The sequence below is a fragment of the Mus pahari genome, chromosome 8 (genome assembly GCF_900095145.1).
Source record: "Mus pahari chromosome 8, PAHARI_EIJ_v1.1, whole genome shotgun sequence".
NCBI lineage: Eukaryota > Metazoa > Chordata > Mammalia > Rodentia > Muridae > Mus > Mus pahari.
Genome location: NC_034597.1, coordinates 109,138,367 through 109,154,250, shown reverse-complemented (window position 1 = coordinate 109,154,250; position 15,884 = coordinate 109,138,367). Strand labels below are relative to the sequence as shown.

Sequence of the window (15,884 nt, the reverse complement as noted above, 5' to 3'; positions counted from 1 at the left end):
TTAATGTGTCTGTAAGTCCGAAGTCAATGAAAGCCATGATCTATGGTCTGTTAAGTTTATCATGATCAATTCACACAGCCAACACTAGTTTTTGCTAAAAGTAGCCAGCGGAGATAATAAGACATTTTTTAAAAAGTCCTGCTTGTCTCTTTATAATAACAAAGTAATTCATTATTGAGAAAAATCAAATACTTTAAGAACAAAAAGGAGAACAAAGAATCAGATACAAGTCTCTGAACTTAAAAAACCAAACCAAACCAAACCAAACCAAACCAAACAAAAAAAGAAGTCTCTGAACTTAGAGCTTATGTGAGCGGGTAGAAGGGCGCCAGCAGACCCCCACGAGCTAAGGAAACAGTGATTTTTGTTTTGTTTTGTTTAAGGCAACTCACACTATCAAACTTTAGCTCCAGAGGCTCCTATGCCCTCTTCTGACCTCCATGAGCACCGGGCACACCCATACACATAAAAGTAAAACGAAATGATAAAGAACTGCCTTGATGCAGCAGAAAGTGGACAAAAACACTTGCTGGTGAGCCTAGCAACCCGAGACTGATCCCTAAGACTCATGTGGTTCTGAAACCACGTCCCAAAAGCTGTCCACTGACCGCCCCCACTTGGGGTTTGATGTGCACACACCCAGCATATATAGGTGCACATATAAGGTAAAGAATAAAATGTAATTTTAAAAAGTTTAAAGATTTATTTATTATGTACCTTATATATACGAATGTTCTGTTCCCATGTACACTTGCACACCAGAAGAAGACATCAGATCCCATGGGATTACAGTAATAGATGGTTGTGAGCCACCATATGGGTACTGGGAATTGAACGCAGGACCTCTGAAATAGAAGCCTGTGCTCTTAACTGCTGAGCCATCAATGAGCACCTGTAATTTAAATTTTTTTTACTAAAAAAAAAAAAAAAAAAAAAAAAAAAGACCTGTTTTGTCTTGTTTTGTTTTGTTGTTTTATTTGTGCTGGAGATCAAACCCAGAGCATAATGCATGCACACTGGATAGATGGTCAACCACTAAGCTGCACCCCTGCAGGAAAAACTCTTGGCTTTCAGTGAACAGGAAAAAAAAAAAAAATGAGCGCTGTCGACACAATGAACTCTTTGCTTTGTGCATTTATGTGGTAGGACAGTTTGTACTTAATTAACATGTAACTTTGCATTATTTAGAAAATGTTTTTCAAATGTATACTTTTTTCCTCCTGTAATCCAAACAGGTGGTAACCATAATCTGAATTTTGCTTTTAAAAATATATGTATCTACCTTTATTTTATGTGTATCAGAGTTTTGTCTATATGTGTATATGTGTACTGTGTGCATGTGTGTATGTGCAATGGGGCATTGGATCCCCTGGAACTAGAGTTACAGATGGTTGTAAGCACCAGTAAGGCCCTTATGAGACCTTGGAAAGTTGATTTTCCTTTAGGATCTATAACGCTTTAAGGTTGCTATTATTTGTTTTGTCATTTTTTATACACTGTAAGACACTGACAGCCTGCCACAGATGGGCAACCTTCAAGCCATGCAACTGCCCTGGGTGGCACCTACTGCGACCCTTGCAGGTATAACCATCTGTGCTCACCTCCCTTGAAACTGTCCCATTGCACACTCTGGGGTCTCCCTTTCAATTAGAGCACTTGTGTTGCAGGAGACCTAAAATGCCAAGAGTTGAACCATGGCGTTAAATCCACTCTACTTACTGGTATTGTTTAAATTATTAGCCTGAAGCGCTGCCATGGCAACCAACAAGGGAAAATCTGAGAACCCTGTCCTGAAGACCTTACGCCCAATTTTGTGGGTGCTGCTGGTGGGAGGGGAATATCTAACATAATTTCACTGGAAAAGATCTTTACAATGAAGGTTTATAAGAACATTGCCAAACCAATAGCCAAGGTTCATTATTTTTAAAAAATGCTATAGCAGGGTATGGTGCACACCTTTAGTTGCAGCATTCAGGAAGTAAGGGCACACAGATCTCTGTGAGTCTGAGGTCAGCACGGCCAGAACTGCACAGAGACACCCTGTATTAAAAAAAAAAAGACAAGCAACCAAGCAAGCAAGAAGAACGCAAGAAACCAAAAGGTTGTTGAGCTGGCACAGTAGGCTGAGGGTGTCCAGCACCCAGCCTAACCTGTACGCTCCCACGTCACACCTGCCCAGGATCCACAAATGAAACACACACACACACAATTAGCTTATTTTTAAAGTACCTTGGCTACCTCAAAGGCTGGGCACTCCTAAACCTTCCTCTACTACCCCAGGCCCAATTAGGGAAGTGCCAATGGCCACTTACCCGAAATCTCACATGGCCGATTGATTGGCTTTATCTCCTGCTGATCCTGTGTCCCATTCTTCTTCCCAGAGTCATGTTGCTTCTGCCATTCCTCTCTGTGTTCTCAACCTCAAAACTCTAAGGGTCCCACCCCATGCCCAGCCACTGGCCATTGGTATCTTTGTTGGTCAATCAAAAGCCAACTGGGGACAAAGACCTTTAGCATTTGGACACATAGATTCCCAATTGAATCAAAGCATTAGAACCAATGTCCAACACTGACCACCTGAGTTCAACCTGTGCAACAACTGTCCCCTTTCCTTGTCCCACGTACGACCCTCCCCATGAATCAATACAAGAGTAAAGTCCCCGAGTCATTTATGTGTGCCTGTGGATAGCATGCCTGTGTGTGCCAAAGGCCAGACACCAGGTATCCTCTGTTCTCTACTTTTTTTTTTTAAATATTTTTATGGGTATGATGTTTTGACAGCATATATGTGTGAACATTACTGGTATCTGCAGAGTTCAGAAGAGGGCATTAGAGCCCCTGGAACTAGAGTTAGAGATGGTTGTGAGCCACCATGTGGGTGCTGGGAACTGGACCCAGGTCCTCTGCAAGAGCAGAAAAAGCTCTTAACCGCTGGGCCATCTTCCTTCCTAGCACCTCTACTTTATTTTTTGAGAGAAGGTTACTTCCTGAATCTGGAGGTCACCAACTGGCTAGCCTGGCCAAAGTGCAAAGGCCCCTGGGATTCCGTCTTTGTTCTGTTCTCCCAGCATTAGGAGGACAGGCAAGCACAGCCAGTCAGCTTACATGCATGCCAGGGATCCAAACCCAGGCCCTCGTGTGTGCACAGCAAGCACCTTACCCTTGAGCCACCTGTCCCCCCTGTCTCATGTTGGTTTTTTCCAGTTCCTGATGAGTTTTGGTTGTGTCAGAAGCAGGACAGCAACAAGAAAAACAATGACACTTTTCCCCAAGCACCACAAGACAGCAACAATAACACAAAACAGCACAAAACAAAAAAACCAATAACAATCTGGCCATGGAATCCAATCCAGCGCAGAAGTCCTTGATTGACTCTCCAGGGGTCCACCCAATACATGATTGCTGCTCTGATGTCTGGTCCAATACCAGGCTGCTTTGTTCAGAGTGACAGTTTGGCCAGAGGCCCCACCTTCCATCCAAAACGAGCTTCTTCAGGCCCTGGTCACTGTGTCCCACTGTGGAGAGATCCAAGGGGGAGTCTGCTATGACATCTACCTCAAGGAACAGTTTTAACTTGAGTGCTGAAAGGATGCTGGCAAAAACAAACAAACAGACCCACAGAGAGGGCTGGTGAGATGGCCCAACAGGTGAAGATGCTTGCTGCCAAGCCTAGTGAACTGAATGATCTGGGGCCTGACAACCACCTCCAACTGCAGTTCAATCCTCAGGTCCATGGCTGGCAGGAGAACCAACTCCCAAAGGTTATCCTCTGACCTCCTTACTAGTGTTGTGGCCACAGAATAAATACAAGCACACAAGCGGAGGAAATGGGTACATTATTCCTCTAGATGTAGCATTATAAAAAGGAAGTGTATTATGATAAACTGAATAGAGGCTTTCCCAACTGTCTACACAGAAGCCTTAAAACCCAGTATGCCCTACTGTGAGGATATTTTGAGACAGGGCTGGTAAGGAGATAACTAAGATCAAATCACTTCACACAGCTCCTCACCCAGTTGGAGTCTTTATAACAAGGGATTTGGACTGGCATGACCAGGGATACACATTAATAGAAAAGACAATGTGGCCACCAGGGGTTAGAGTGAAGCTTGGCAGGAAAAGCACCTGCCTGACATGCTGGAGGTCCTAGGTTTGATTCCTAAGCACTGGAAATAAAGTATTGATCACCACCAAGACAGGCCTAGAGAACCAAGCCATCTACAGACATGAATCTTGCCTGATCTTGAGAAAACCCAACCTATTGATTGTGAACTGTTAGCTCCCAGTGCCAAGAAAGAAATCTGTTATTTGAGGCCATTTCCTGTTACTTAACACCTAGTTTGTGGTATTCTACTATGGCAGCTCTATCCAATAATATATTTGAACGAAACAGATCCATTAAAACCATTGCTAGCTTGTTTTTAGATCTGAGAACAAGACTTGGAGAGAGGCATCGGAAACTAAACCACACACAACACACACACCAAACTCTCTGCTGAGTTCTACCCCAGCCTTCATTTTTAAGCTTTAATTTGGGGCCAGAGTTTCACTAAGTTGCTCAGGCTGACTTGAACTTCAGAAGTCCAGGAAGGTCTTTCCATCCTCTTGTCTCAGCCTCCCAAGTAGCTGGGATCAGGCCTTCAGCACTGTGTGCCCTGGGCAACATAAGATTCACGGCACACAGAACTCTGAAACAGATGTGTGTAAAATGCTTTGAGGTTCTTTTCTGGTCATTATAATCAATACCCTAATGCCTTACAATAAATGGTGTAGCAGGATTGAAGCTGAACAGTGGTATAGGTCCATAAATACTTCTGTGTGTCTTACAGTGTTTACACTCAGTCTGTGTTTGTTACACTATTGTGAAGGCTTTTTCTAAATTCCTAAATCAAAGAACTCATGAGCACATATAGTGCGGTGTGGCTGGGGTGCCACGGAGGTCAGCCGCGGCACAGGGTGCACACACCTGAGGCCTGTTCTGTAACAGATGTGACATGAGGAACAGGTGATGAGCCAGCTGGCTGCACATGTCCTAGGAGGTGCCACACAGGTCCCAGTGGTAGAGGTTGCTAAGACGAGACCCAAGTTTAGGTTCGAGGCACAGACCTCATTGACTACCTGGAGAGGTGTCCTGGCGCCCTGAAGTTCCAGCTCCCGGGAAGTAGCTGAGGGGATCCCTCTGCAGATGGAGAAGCTAGGATGAGGCAGGTCTGAGGGATGAAGTCCACCTGTGTACAAACAGCTTGAGAGCTATGAGGCCCATTCAGGCTGTCCAACAAGCCGGTGGCTGCAGCTGGAGATGAATGAAATGGTTATGGGGTGAAACTGGGCAGGTCAAGCAGAACAGACACAGAGCAGAACATCAACACTCACCAGGTACTGTCTCCAAAACACCACAGTCATCAGGACATGAGTGGGGCTAGGCCATGTCTGCAGCATCTCTCTGGGATTCTGGGCAGCGTGTGCACGGGCCGAGAAGGACTCCTAGCTGGGATTCAGGGGGCACTGGAGACTTTGGCAGCACTCCCAGCAGAATACTAAGGATATAACAAGATGAGATTGCAGAGGGAAGGAGGACAAAAAGAGAAAGGATGGGTCAGAGTGCTTTGTGTTGTTTTTCAAGCCAAGCAGAAAAGTAGGTATACTGGCTATTCCTGGTTGTCAACTTGATTATATCTGGAATGAACTACAATCCAGAATTGGAGGGCTCACCTGTGATCCAGATCTTGAGGCTGGAAGACACGTTTCTGACCTGGATCTTGGCATGGAGATCTTGAGGCATCATGACTCTGAAAAGCTTAAGCCCAGGGAAGGCAGTGCACGCCTTTAGTCCCAGGAGGCTGAGGCAAGGAGATCGCTTGTTTGTCAGCCTAGGACAAAACAAGTCCCAGATCCAGGCGTGGTGGCACTCACCTTTAATCTGGGTCACACCTCCTGCTGGAGACCTCCATGAGGACATTAGAAGAAGGAAGGTTTGCTCTTTGCTTGCATTTACCTGCCAGCACATCTATTGGAATCCACTTCTACAGAAGACCAGCTGAAACAACTAGCCTCATGGAACTGACCAAGTACTAGATCCTTGAACTTCCCATTCACAGCTGACCATTGTTGGGGTAGTTGGACTACAGAAGGTAAGTCATCACAAAAAATTCCCAGCCGGGTGTGGTGATGCACGACTTTAATCCCAGTACTTGGGAGGCAGGGGCAGGCGGATTTCTGAGTTCAAGGCCAGCCTGGTCTACAGAGTGAGTTCCAGGACAGCCGGGGGCCACACAGAGAAACCCTGAAAAAAACCAAAAATAAATAAATAAATAAATAAATAAAAATTCCCTTAATACAGAGACATTCCATAAGTTCTGTAGCTCTAGAGAACCCTGACTAATACAGTAGGCATATTTTAAAACAGCAAGGAAAAGTATTGAAGACTGAGAAGGAAACAATGAGGGACAAGGAAGTCTCTCAGAGACAGCAGACAGCCTGAAAGGTTGGCAAACTTCACCAAATGCTGGGCATGAAGATGAACTGCAAGATTCACAGCAGTGCTCAGGACAGCCACACAACATGGCTACATTAGAGAAGACCTAGGGAGAAAAAAAGCAATGAAGGAATGCATCAAGCATACCAGCAGGAACATCCCCCACTCAGCTGTCCCCAGGTCCTTACAAATGTGTGGTTCCTTCACAAAAGCTTTTAGACAGGATTAACTCAGGGGCTCCCATCACCCAGAAAGGGTCTACAAGTACTGTGGGTTCACCAGCACGGTCACCAGCATTGGGACCTCAGGGGGAGATCTCCAGCTCACCCCTGCAGTCCGCTTTCCCCACTGCCCTTCTCTCTTCACAAAGATCTCTCCGTGGCTTTGGGACGGTAGAGAGGACTATGATGCAACCTCATATTCTGGCCTTGAACTCACAGGAATCCTTTTGTTTCAACTCCCCAAGGGCTGGGACAAGCATGATCGACCATGCCTGCCCTTCTTCCCCACCCCCAAGTTATTTTATGTACATTGGTGTTTTGACTGCATGTATGTCTGTGTGAGGGTGTTAGATCCCCTGGAACTGGAGTTACAGATAGTGGTTGCTGGGAATTGAACCTGGGTCCCCTGGAAGAGCAGCCAGTGCTCTTTACCATGGAGCCAGTTCTCCAGCACCACCAACCATCTAACTTTTTAAAAGGTTTGTATTTATCTGTTTATGCACCTGAGTGCAGGTGTCTGCAGAGGCCAGAGGAAGGATCCACAACAGGAGGTTGTGAGCCATCTCTTGTCCTTCAAATTTTCTTGTCATACTTTTACGAGTTAAACATTCCTAATCTGAAAACCTAAAATCCAAATTGTGTGTGTGTGTATGCTAGGAACCTAAACAAGGGCCCCAGTGCATGTTGGACAAGCACTCCACCATTAAGCTCCCCGAAACCCCCAACTCAGAATTTCAAACTTTTACAACACTTATATAGTTTTGGATTTGAGGCTTTGAGGTTAAGGAGTCTCAACTGGATAAAGGTGATGCAAGCATTCTTAAATCTGAAACATTCTGATCCCAAGCACTCTAGGCAGAGGATACTAGAACTATATATTTCATTTCTCTCCTCGAGTGTGTGTGTGGAACATGGCTGGTTTACAAAGAACAAAGGCAGACCAAAACAGCTAGTCAACTGTTGAATCCTGATTGTTCGCTGTAGCAAAACTGAAGCAAACTCTGCACCAATAACATCAACCTGGCTTCTGAAAGGAGAGCTTGCAGATCAAAACAGGTTTGGTCAATCGGCCTATTCAAAGGTACCAGTTACAGTGCAAAGAGGGCAGTACTGAGAACTTCTAAATACACTAAAGCTTCACTGAGCCTCAAAACCAACAGGCTGCTTGGTTGTGAGACAGGATTTCAATATACATCTTGTACATTAGTAACCCTGACCAGCCTGTCTCCAGTGTTTTGTGCCTCACCTTCCCAGGCTGGGAGTCAAATGTGCCCTGGGCCAACTGTTGTGGAAAAATCTCTTCATTAAAGCCTGGTAACGTGAGGTAATCTTAGCTCAGTTTAAAGCAAGTGTCCGATCTTTTTTCGTAAGCAGGTGAAAGTGAAGCCCTCAATAAAAGGTGTTTTGATGAAGATCTGTCTGAAACCACTGTCACCTGTCAGCTTTCCACATGAACTGGTTCAAACTTGACAGATGTAAGAAAGTCATTAGTGAGCTCCTAGTCTAGGACAAGAATTACTGTGAAACCCACTGCAGTCATGAGGTAACAAACGCTAATGTGCAGATCGGAGAGCCTGACCCATTCTGTGTGCAAGGACAGGGTGAGTCTGTAATCCAGGGGGCCTCCAATTCACTGTGTAGCCAAGAGGGACAAACCTCATCCTTACGCCTCAAAACTTCCAAATTAGAGGTATTACAAAGGTATGCTCCTATATCCTGCTGACTTAGAAAGTTACTATACTTTGGAAAGGAAGTCTACAATGTAAGTTTTAATAGTAACAATATAAGGCCTGTATTTAAGTTCTAAATGTGTCATTTACCTGATCAGACAGGCATGACTACAATTTTTATCATTCCTTCAGAGTGAAAATTCAGACTTGACAAAGCCCAAAAGTTTCACTTAAGTGGAAACAGGAAGTGTGTATCCACAGTATTCAATATTATCTGATAAAATAGTATAGTGACCAACACATTTGTATTCACAGAGTTTTCTTCAATATGCAGGGAATGATACAATGAAGACATTTTTACAATATTTATTAAGATAACAAATTTATAAATTCAAAGACTCAGAGGCACATAGTTTAAAAGGCCAATACACCATGGGAATAATGAAGTCAACACAGAAAAGTAAGAAGATATGAACAATTATAACCAATGTAAGATTTTTAAAAGCCACATCCCCCCGTGAACATGTCATAGGAATCATCCTTCGAAATCACCATGATAAAAAGTTATTTCCTTCAAAGAAAAATAATTCTTTCCACCTACCGAGTCTAGAAAATCCTATTTACAATCAACTGTCCAGTCTTTCATCAGTATTATGGCCTCCTATAATCTGCCATTAGAAGTATTGAAAAGTTTATAGCTATCGTATTTACAAATGCACATAATATTTAAATCTGCTCTCCGCTGAGAACAACTGAATATATACTTAATCCAATCACAATACAAACGCTTTAGTGTTGAAATACATCTTGTAGGTACAGGTGCATGGGAGAGGTGGACTTGGAAGTATGTTGTTTCTGAAGGATTACTAGGCCAATACGTCTGAGAAAACTCAAGGTAGTCACAAAACAGGTCTTTGTGGATGAAGATTTAGTTTATTTCTGTTTTAACTGGACACACTGGGCTTCTTCAGTCAACTTTCACCACACTGTATATTTTGGTGACAAACCAAAAGCATGCAAAGAAGCCAATTGTTCCTATAAAAAAAAAACACACACACACACAAAGTTCATTACTTTACATTAAAAAACAAAACAAACAAACAAAAAACACATGTAAAATAACCAGTTCTTTTAAAAAGAACTTTTAAAAGTTCTTTTAAACTCTTGTGGGACAGGAATGTAATACAGCTCTGTGAGCTGTTTTGAAGAATAGAAAACCACTTAAATACCTTACAAAAACACTTAGAATTTCTTATAAGATTATCCAAATTTTCCATACTACCCCCCCTACCTCCCTCCCCCTTTTTTTGGAGACAGGATTTCTCTGTGCAGCCCTGGCTGTCCTGGGGAACTCACTCTATAGATCAGCCCCCTCCCTCCCCCAGGTGCCAGGATTAAGGGCGTGCGCACGCTTGCCACCACTGCTTGGCTCTTTTCGCTTACATGCATCACTCAGTTAAAAAATGAAAAGCATGTCACACCGTGGTTCCCATTTAAGAATTTTTTTTTCCAATCACAAAATGCAACTGCTACCATTTTTTGCCAGACAGACTGACAGGATAATTAGATGAATATTTCAAACTGTAGTTGCTAGAAATTAGTAGTATTCAATGTGTAGTAAGAGAACCCAGAGGTTTCTGCAATATATGCAAGTGATGTAAGTAGAGTAAGAACAAAGACACCCAGCACTCGGCCATAACATGTATGGTGAAAGTTACCCACACGTCTAAGTCTTTTGTGGCTGAAGTGGGCTTGAACACAGCCCTTTCAAATAAGCAAGCATGTATCTACCACTCAGCCCCACTCTCAGCTATCCACGCATGCACACACAGCCTTTTTTCCTAACAGTCTTGCTAAGTTATCCAGATGGGTCTTGAACTCTTAAGTAGATAGGATTATAGGCCTGTACCACCACCCCACTACAAATCCATTTCCTGACCAACCACATTAAAGAGATGTCGCCATTGGTCTGCTACATGAAAAACATGTGCCTTCATTTAAGCTACCTTCATCAGCCTTGCAAAGCTCAATGAGTCTTGTTGGAAGTGTGGCCAAAATCCAATCTACTCTGTCTATTGTGATTGTGTGTGTGGGTTTAACTTGGAGAGCAGAGTGACCATGTGTGTGGGGTTAACGTGAGAGCAGAGTGAGTTTTCTCCTTCCTCACTGATTCTGAGATCAGACAGGTTGTCAGGTTTGAGCCCAAGGGTTTCCACCCTGAGGGACCTCTCCAGCCACAACAAAAGCTCTTTCTGTGACTATACAGCAGTGGTTCTAAACCTGTGAACTGTGACTCCTTTGGGTCACATGAGATATCCTACATGTCAGATATTTATATTATGATTCACAATGGAGCAAAATTAGTTATGAAGTAGCTATGAAATACTTTTATGGTTGAGGATCACCATAAAACATGAAGGACTGTATTTAGGGGTCACAGCATTCGGAAAGTTGAGAACCACTGCTACGTGGAATTGTGCAATTGAAATGGCAGTATGAAAAATGTGGCAACAGTAATGCGTAATGAACAACAATTACTTCAGGATCAACACATGATGAATCTGAGCTGTTCCAGCAGCACTCATCTGTGCTGTACCACACTCACCGCAGCCTTGAACACAGAGCATGCTCACATTATCACACATGCCACAGACCATCAGTTAACACTGCCTCAGACACCCAGCTCAGATTCCAGATTACAGCACAGTCATGAACTACAGCGCCTTTAATGTATGTAACAGTTATTTCACTGTGGAAAACAAAGACCTTTACTCTTTTCTAACCATTATTTCTCATCATATATCACGTAAGTGGATCTTAGGATTATGGCATGTTAGACAAACAAGCACATCTAGTCACTAATCAAATTTTGCTTAAAGATTCCATTTTTATTATTTTAAAAATCATATGTTTGTGCATGGGCATATATAGATGCCCTATGACACAGGGGAAGTCAGAGCTACAATTGCAGTTGTTTGTGAGTCACCTAACATGGGTTCCAGGATCTAAACTCAGGTCTTCTGAAGAGCAGTACATGCTTTTCACCACAGAGCAATCTCTCTGGTCTCTGCAAAGTTGTTTAATCTTTAATAAATGGTTAAATTATACACCAAACAATTATTTTAAAATAATGTTCTTTATTATTAATCAGCAAGTATTTAATTTGTATACCTGTTTTAAAGCTGTAAACCAGGGGGCATGGAAATGTCCTCCAGTGGAAAAGCTTAAACCACACTTGTGCTTAGTAAGCATCAACACAGACTCTGCTCTGCAGGAGCATGTATATACACTGTAAAACTCCCAGCATACTGTAAACACTGTAAACCATTGTAAACCTGTTTAACAAATAAACTATTTTCCTTAAGAAATGCTTAGGAAAAAACTCTGGGGAATGCCCAACATGTAGAGCACAGACCCACACGCAAAAGGACCCATGTGCCCTGTGAATAGCTTCTGCTTCATGTCTGGTTTTCATCATTATTTTAAATGTAATACACAAAAAAAGTCCTCAAGATTTTCTAAATCTATACACAGTATTGGGGACAAATCTGGGAGATTAATGTGATATATGCATCCTTACACTGGAATGTGTTGAGGACTGGTTATGTGTGGGCTGTGTACTGGTGGAAGGGCTCAAGATCACCTTTTGGATCAGGAAAAGGCTTGAGAGAGGTCAGGCTTCATGTCACAGACCAAATGGTGACAACAGAAGCATTCATCACTGTCCTGTCGCCTACGGAACACAGCGCCTATTCTGAAAGGGACCTTTTCTTATATTACAGGGAGTTATTTCTGCTGTGTAAACAGATTGGCTTTAAATAAAAAAGGGTCGGTTTGGAATTCTCAAGCACACATAGGCTCAGCTTATTTGGAGAAAAACAAACAAACAAACAAAAATGTTGCTTTTGGAGTGTACCCCGTGCCCTTAACCAGATCCCTTCTACAGAGCAAAGCATCCTGGTACACGGAGAGTACTGCTGCTCTACAGGTCATGCAGCAGCCTTGGGGCTGGGATCTAAAGCTGTCACAGGGCACCAAGACACACAGCAAAGCCGTCCTGATAATGTGTGACTTTGATTCTGTTTTTGCATTTTCACTTTCCTAAGCCACAACTACACATGGACATAACACATAATGCTGAGCTGGGCTGATGATTCCATAAAGGGGCAGCGAGTAGCAGAAACATTCATAAAGGAGAAACAGATTTATGGAAAACTTACTGGGAATCATTTACATCTTACCTGTAAAAAGGAAGAAGATCAAAACCATTATCATAGTATAACCGAAGTACAGGATTGTACTTGCTGTCCCCGTGATCTGCAGTTTGGAGAAGAAGTAGTGTATGGCGTATATCAGGAAGTAGACAGCTGTGAAGCCACTGGTGAGGAAGGAACGCCACTGCCAATGGTAATCCTAGTGGGGAAGGACATGGTAAGAGTGACTTCCTGACGCCAGGCAGCACGGGGCTGAGTGGTCACAGGGCACAAAGTCGTCACTCAGAAGCCCCAAATTAATTTCTGCACAGTTCTAGGTGCTGGCCAACTGAATGCTGCATTTCCCACTTCATTAAAGGTGCCAAGAGGAACACTTCTATTTGTTGCATAGCTACCTAAAATCTGGCTAAACATCTGTGAGAAAATATTCAATAATTTATAATTAATAAAAGATCAGACTATACTTGAAAGGTTATGATTCTCAAGGAAAGGCAATGTATAAAACCCTTAGATGATTCAAAATTACTATTCATTTTATTAAAGTTCAGTCAGTTCTACACGACAGCAATTTTCTATCAAGGCCTGATTGAGATTTAATTCCAGTTATGACTCATATAATTTCAACAAGGTAGGTGGTTAAGACACAGCTATTCTTGCCTTTTACATAAAGTGGTTTTTAGCACAGCAGAACATCTTTTTTAAAAAAACAAAGAGGAAACTTCCCAATCTCTGCTACAATTTGGGAATATGAGAAAAAAAAAATCCCATACTTTAAAAAGCAAGCAGCTGAGTACATCTATAATCCCAACACGTAGGAGGCTAAGGCCAGCTTAACTACGTGGTGTACCAGGCTAGACTGGGTTACAGGTGAGATTATGCCAAAAAGCAAAAAGCAAAGCCACCATAAACAAAATAAGCAAAACAAGATCAGGAAAAAAAACCATACATAAGTAAAACCCTACTGTAGCTAATTGATGAGCCCATCCATGTTTTAGAGAATTAACACTTACACACAAAACCAGGCAAGAGCAAGAATGCACATGTGTGTGTGGTGTTGACAACTGGATCCAGCCAGAGCTTCTACATACTAGGTGCACACTCTATGTCAGAGTGACATTCTAGCCCAGATGTGTTTCTATATACCAACCAAGGACAAACTCAAAAGGGACACAAAAATACCTAAGGTACTGTTTTGCCAATGATCTGAAACATTTACATGCCAAAAAGTGTAAACATCGAGACAAATGACAGAAACCTACACAGACAGAGAAGGCATATTTTTGTCTGTAAGGCAGAAAATGTAACAATTAAGATGCTAGCTAGAACTCTCCACAAGAACCTGGACCAATGCAGACACTCAACAGTGTAAACAACAGTGTAAAAAGGTCCAGGGGCTCAGCTGGCACAGTGCTGGCCCCACAAGCACAGGCTGAGTTCTAGTCCTCAGAGTTCACAGGCTAGCCTTGTCCAAGGATTAGGTTGGGGAGTGACAGAAGGCATGAACATGGTATCTGCAAACATCAGGTGAGCTAACCTGGAAAACTCACGGCTTCTCTGGGAAGGAAATCAGGAAAGTGAAAAGTAGTACTGTATGGAAGACACTATCAGAAAAAAGGCCTCGTGTCCAGAACATATACCAGACAACCAGTCCAATTTAAAAATAGGCAGGACTGAACAGTTACCAAAGACCAAGTGTTCCCTATTTAAGATGCTCAACACCATCAGTCACTGAACACACATATCAAAATGAGATAGCACTACATGATCACTATACAGCCTCAGCAAGGAGCCAAGGAGACAGAGAAATAAGAACTGATGAAGATTTAGAGAACAAAAAAGTGTACATTGCTGGTGGAAACATAAAATGCAGCCCTCAGGACTTGAAGCAAAGAATCAAAAGCAATAGAAACAACAGCAGCAAAAACAAAACCCCCCAAAACAAAGCAGAAAACCATCTCAGTCTCACAGATTTGTAGAGAAGAAAGAATAGACATGATGATCCGACAGGCATGTCAAAGCTGTGGCTGTGAGCTGCACAGGGCCAAGGAGAGTCACACCTGCAGCCCTTTATAAAATGGTAGACTCAAGAGGGGAGACAATACGAGTAACTGAAACGATGGTTCTTGAGCTTTGTACACGACATCGAGCTGCACTGTCAAAAGGCTGGACACACGATCTCTGGTACAGCGGTGTCATCATTGTGGTGTTGCCATAAACCATAACTCATTGAAACTTTTCAATGAACTTTGCTTATCTTTTTTAGAGATATTTAGTGTGTGTGTGTGTGCCTACCTGTCTGAATCTTTACCACCTGTGTGCAGGTGCCTAAGGAGGCCAGAAGAGGACATAACATCCCACTGGGCCATCTTTCCAGTCCCCAACTATCTATTTTTATCAACTTTTTATAACCTAGAAATACCTATAAGAATATTAATTTCAAATCAGTCATAAAAAGCAGTGAAAATTCAGTACAATATACTATTTTGGAGAAATTATCATTCTAAAATTTTCACTGATAATCTTTAAATAAATACAATGAACAAGAATATGACCCCCCCCCCCAAAAGAATATGACCTTGATTCAATCCTAAAGAAGTCTTCTTTTGGAATAGGATGAGGAACTGGGGGTGGGGTGGGGAGGGAGCAATGACTGGAATGTAAACAAATAAAATAATTTTAAAACAGTCTTTTGATTGCGAATAAAAGTCAATTTCTTTGATAATAAGCATTCATGTAGAAAATTTATCTCAACAATATTTAAGCTAAAATATACCAAAGTTATAATACTACCTATAAATTAACATTGAACACTGCTAACACATACCTCTGCACATAGGTGAAAATAGCAAAGAAGTATAGTTGCTTCCGAACAGGTAATAACCAAAATGATGAACACCAGAAACAGGAAGCCAAACATGTAATACATCTGGTGTGACCTGTAATCAAACATGTCAGGACACAGTGATATAAATATTTTGACACGATAAATGACATATTGTTCATTCTGCTGTCAACTAGGAAGGGTTTTCTTTCTTTAGTCTCAACAAATCAAACAAGGTAGTTTTTTTGATGATGAAGGGGGCTGAGACAAGGAAGGCTAAGGCAGCGATCCGGTCACGTTTTAGCCTCCTGTTGAAGTAGACCCTGAAACTACCATTCAGGAAAATGTAGCAACCCCGTTTACCTGCTAGTGAGTCAGAAGTGTTTGACAAAAACACAATGGAAAGCCAGTTAAAGTAGGAAAGAAACCAAATTAGTGTATAGGTTTTAGAATTCGGAAAACTACTAAAGTAACTGGGGAAGA

General features: G+C 42.3%; 1 protein-coding gene across 1 annotated transcript in view; it reads right to left on the bottom strand.

Moving 5' to 3' along the window:
• Positions 1-8,447: 8,447 nt before the first annotated feature.
• Positions 8,448-15,884, bottom strand: part of Tm9sf2 (transmembrane 9 superfamily member 2) — a 48,651-nt gene continuing 41,214 nt past the window's right edge. The window contains exons 15-17 of the mRNA XM_021202795.2: positions 15,405-15,516; positions 12,608-12,779; positions 8,448-9,401 (exon numbers count right to left, since the gene is read on the bottom strand). Coding sequence (XP_021058454.1) covers positions 9,334-9,401; positions 12,608-12,779; positions 15,405-15,516 — 352 coding nt within the window. The 3' untranslated portion in view covers positions 8,448-9,333. The remainder of the gene's footprint in view (positions 9,402-12,607; positions 12,780-15,404; positions 15,517-15,884) is intronic.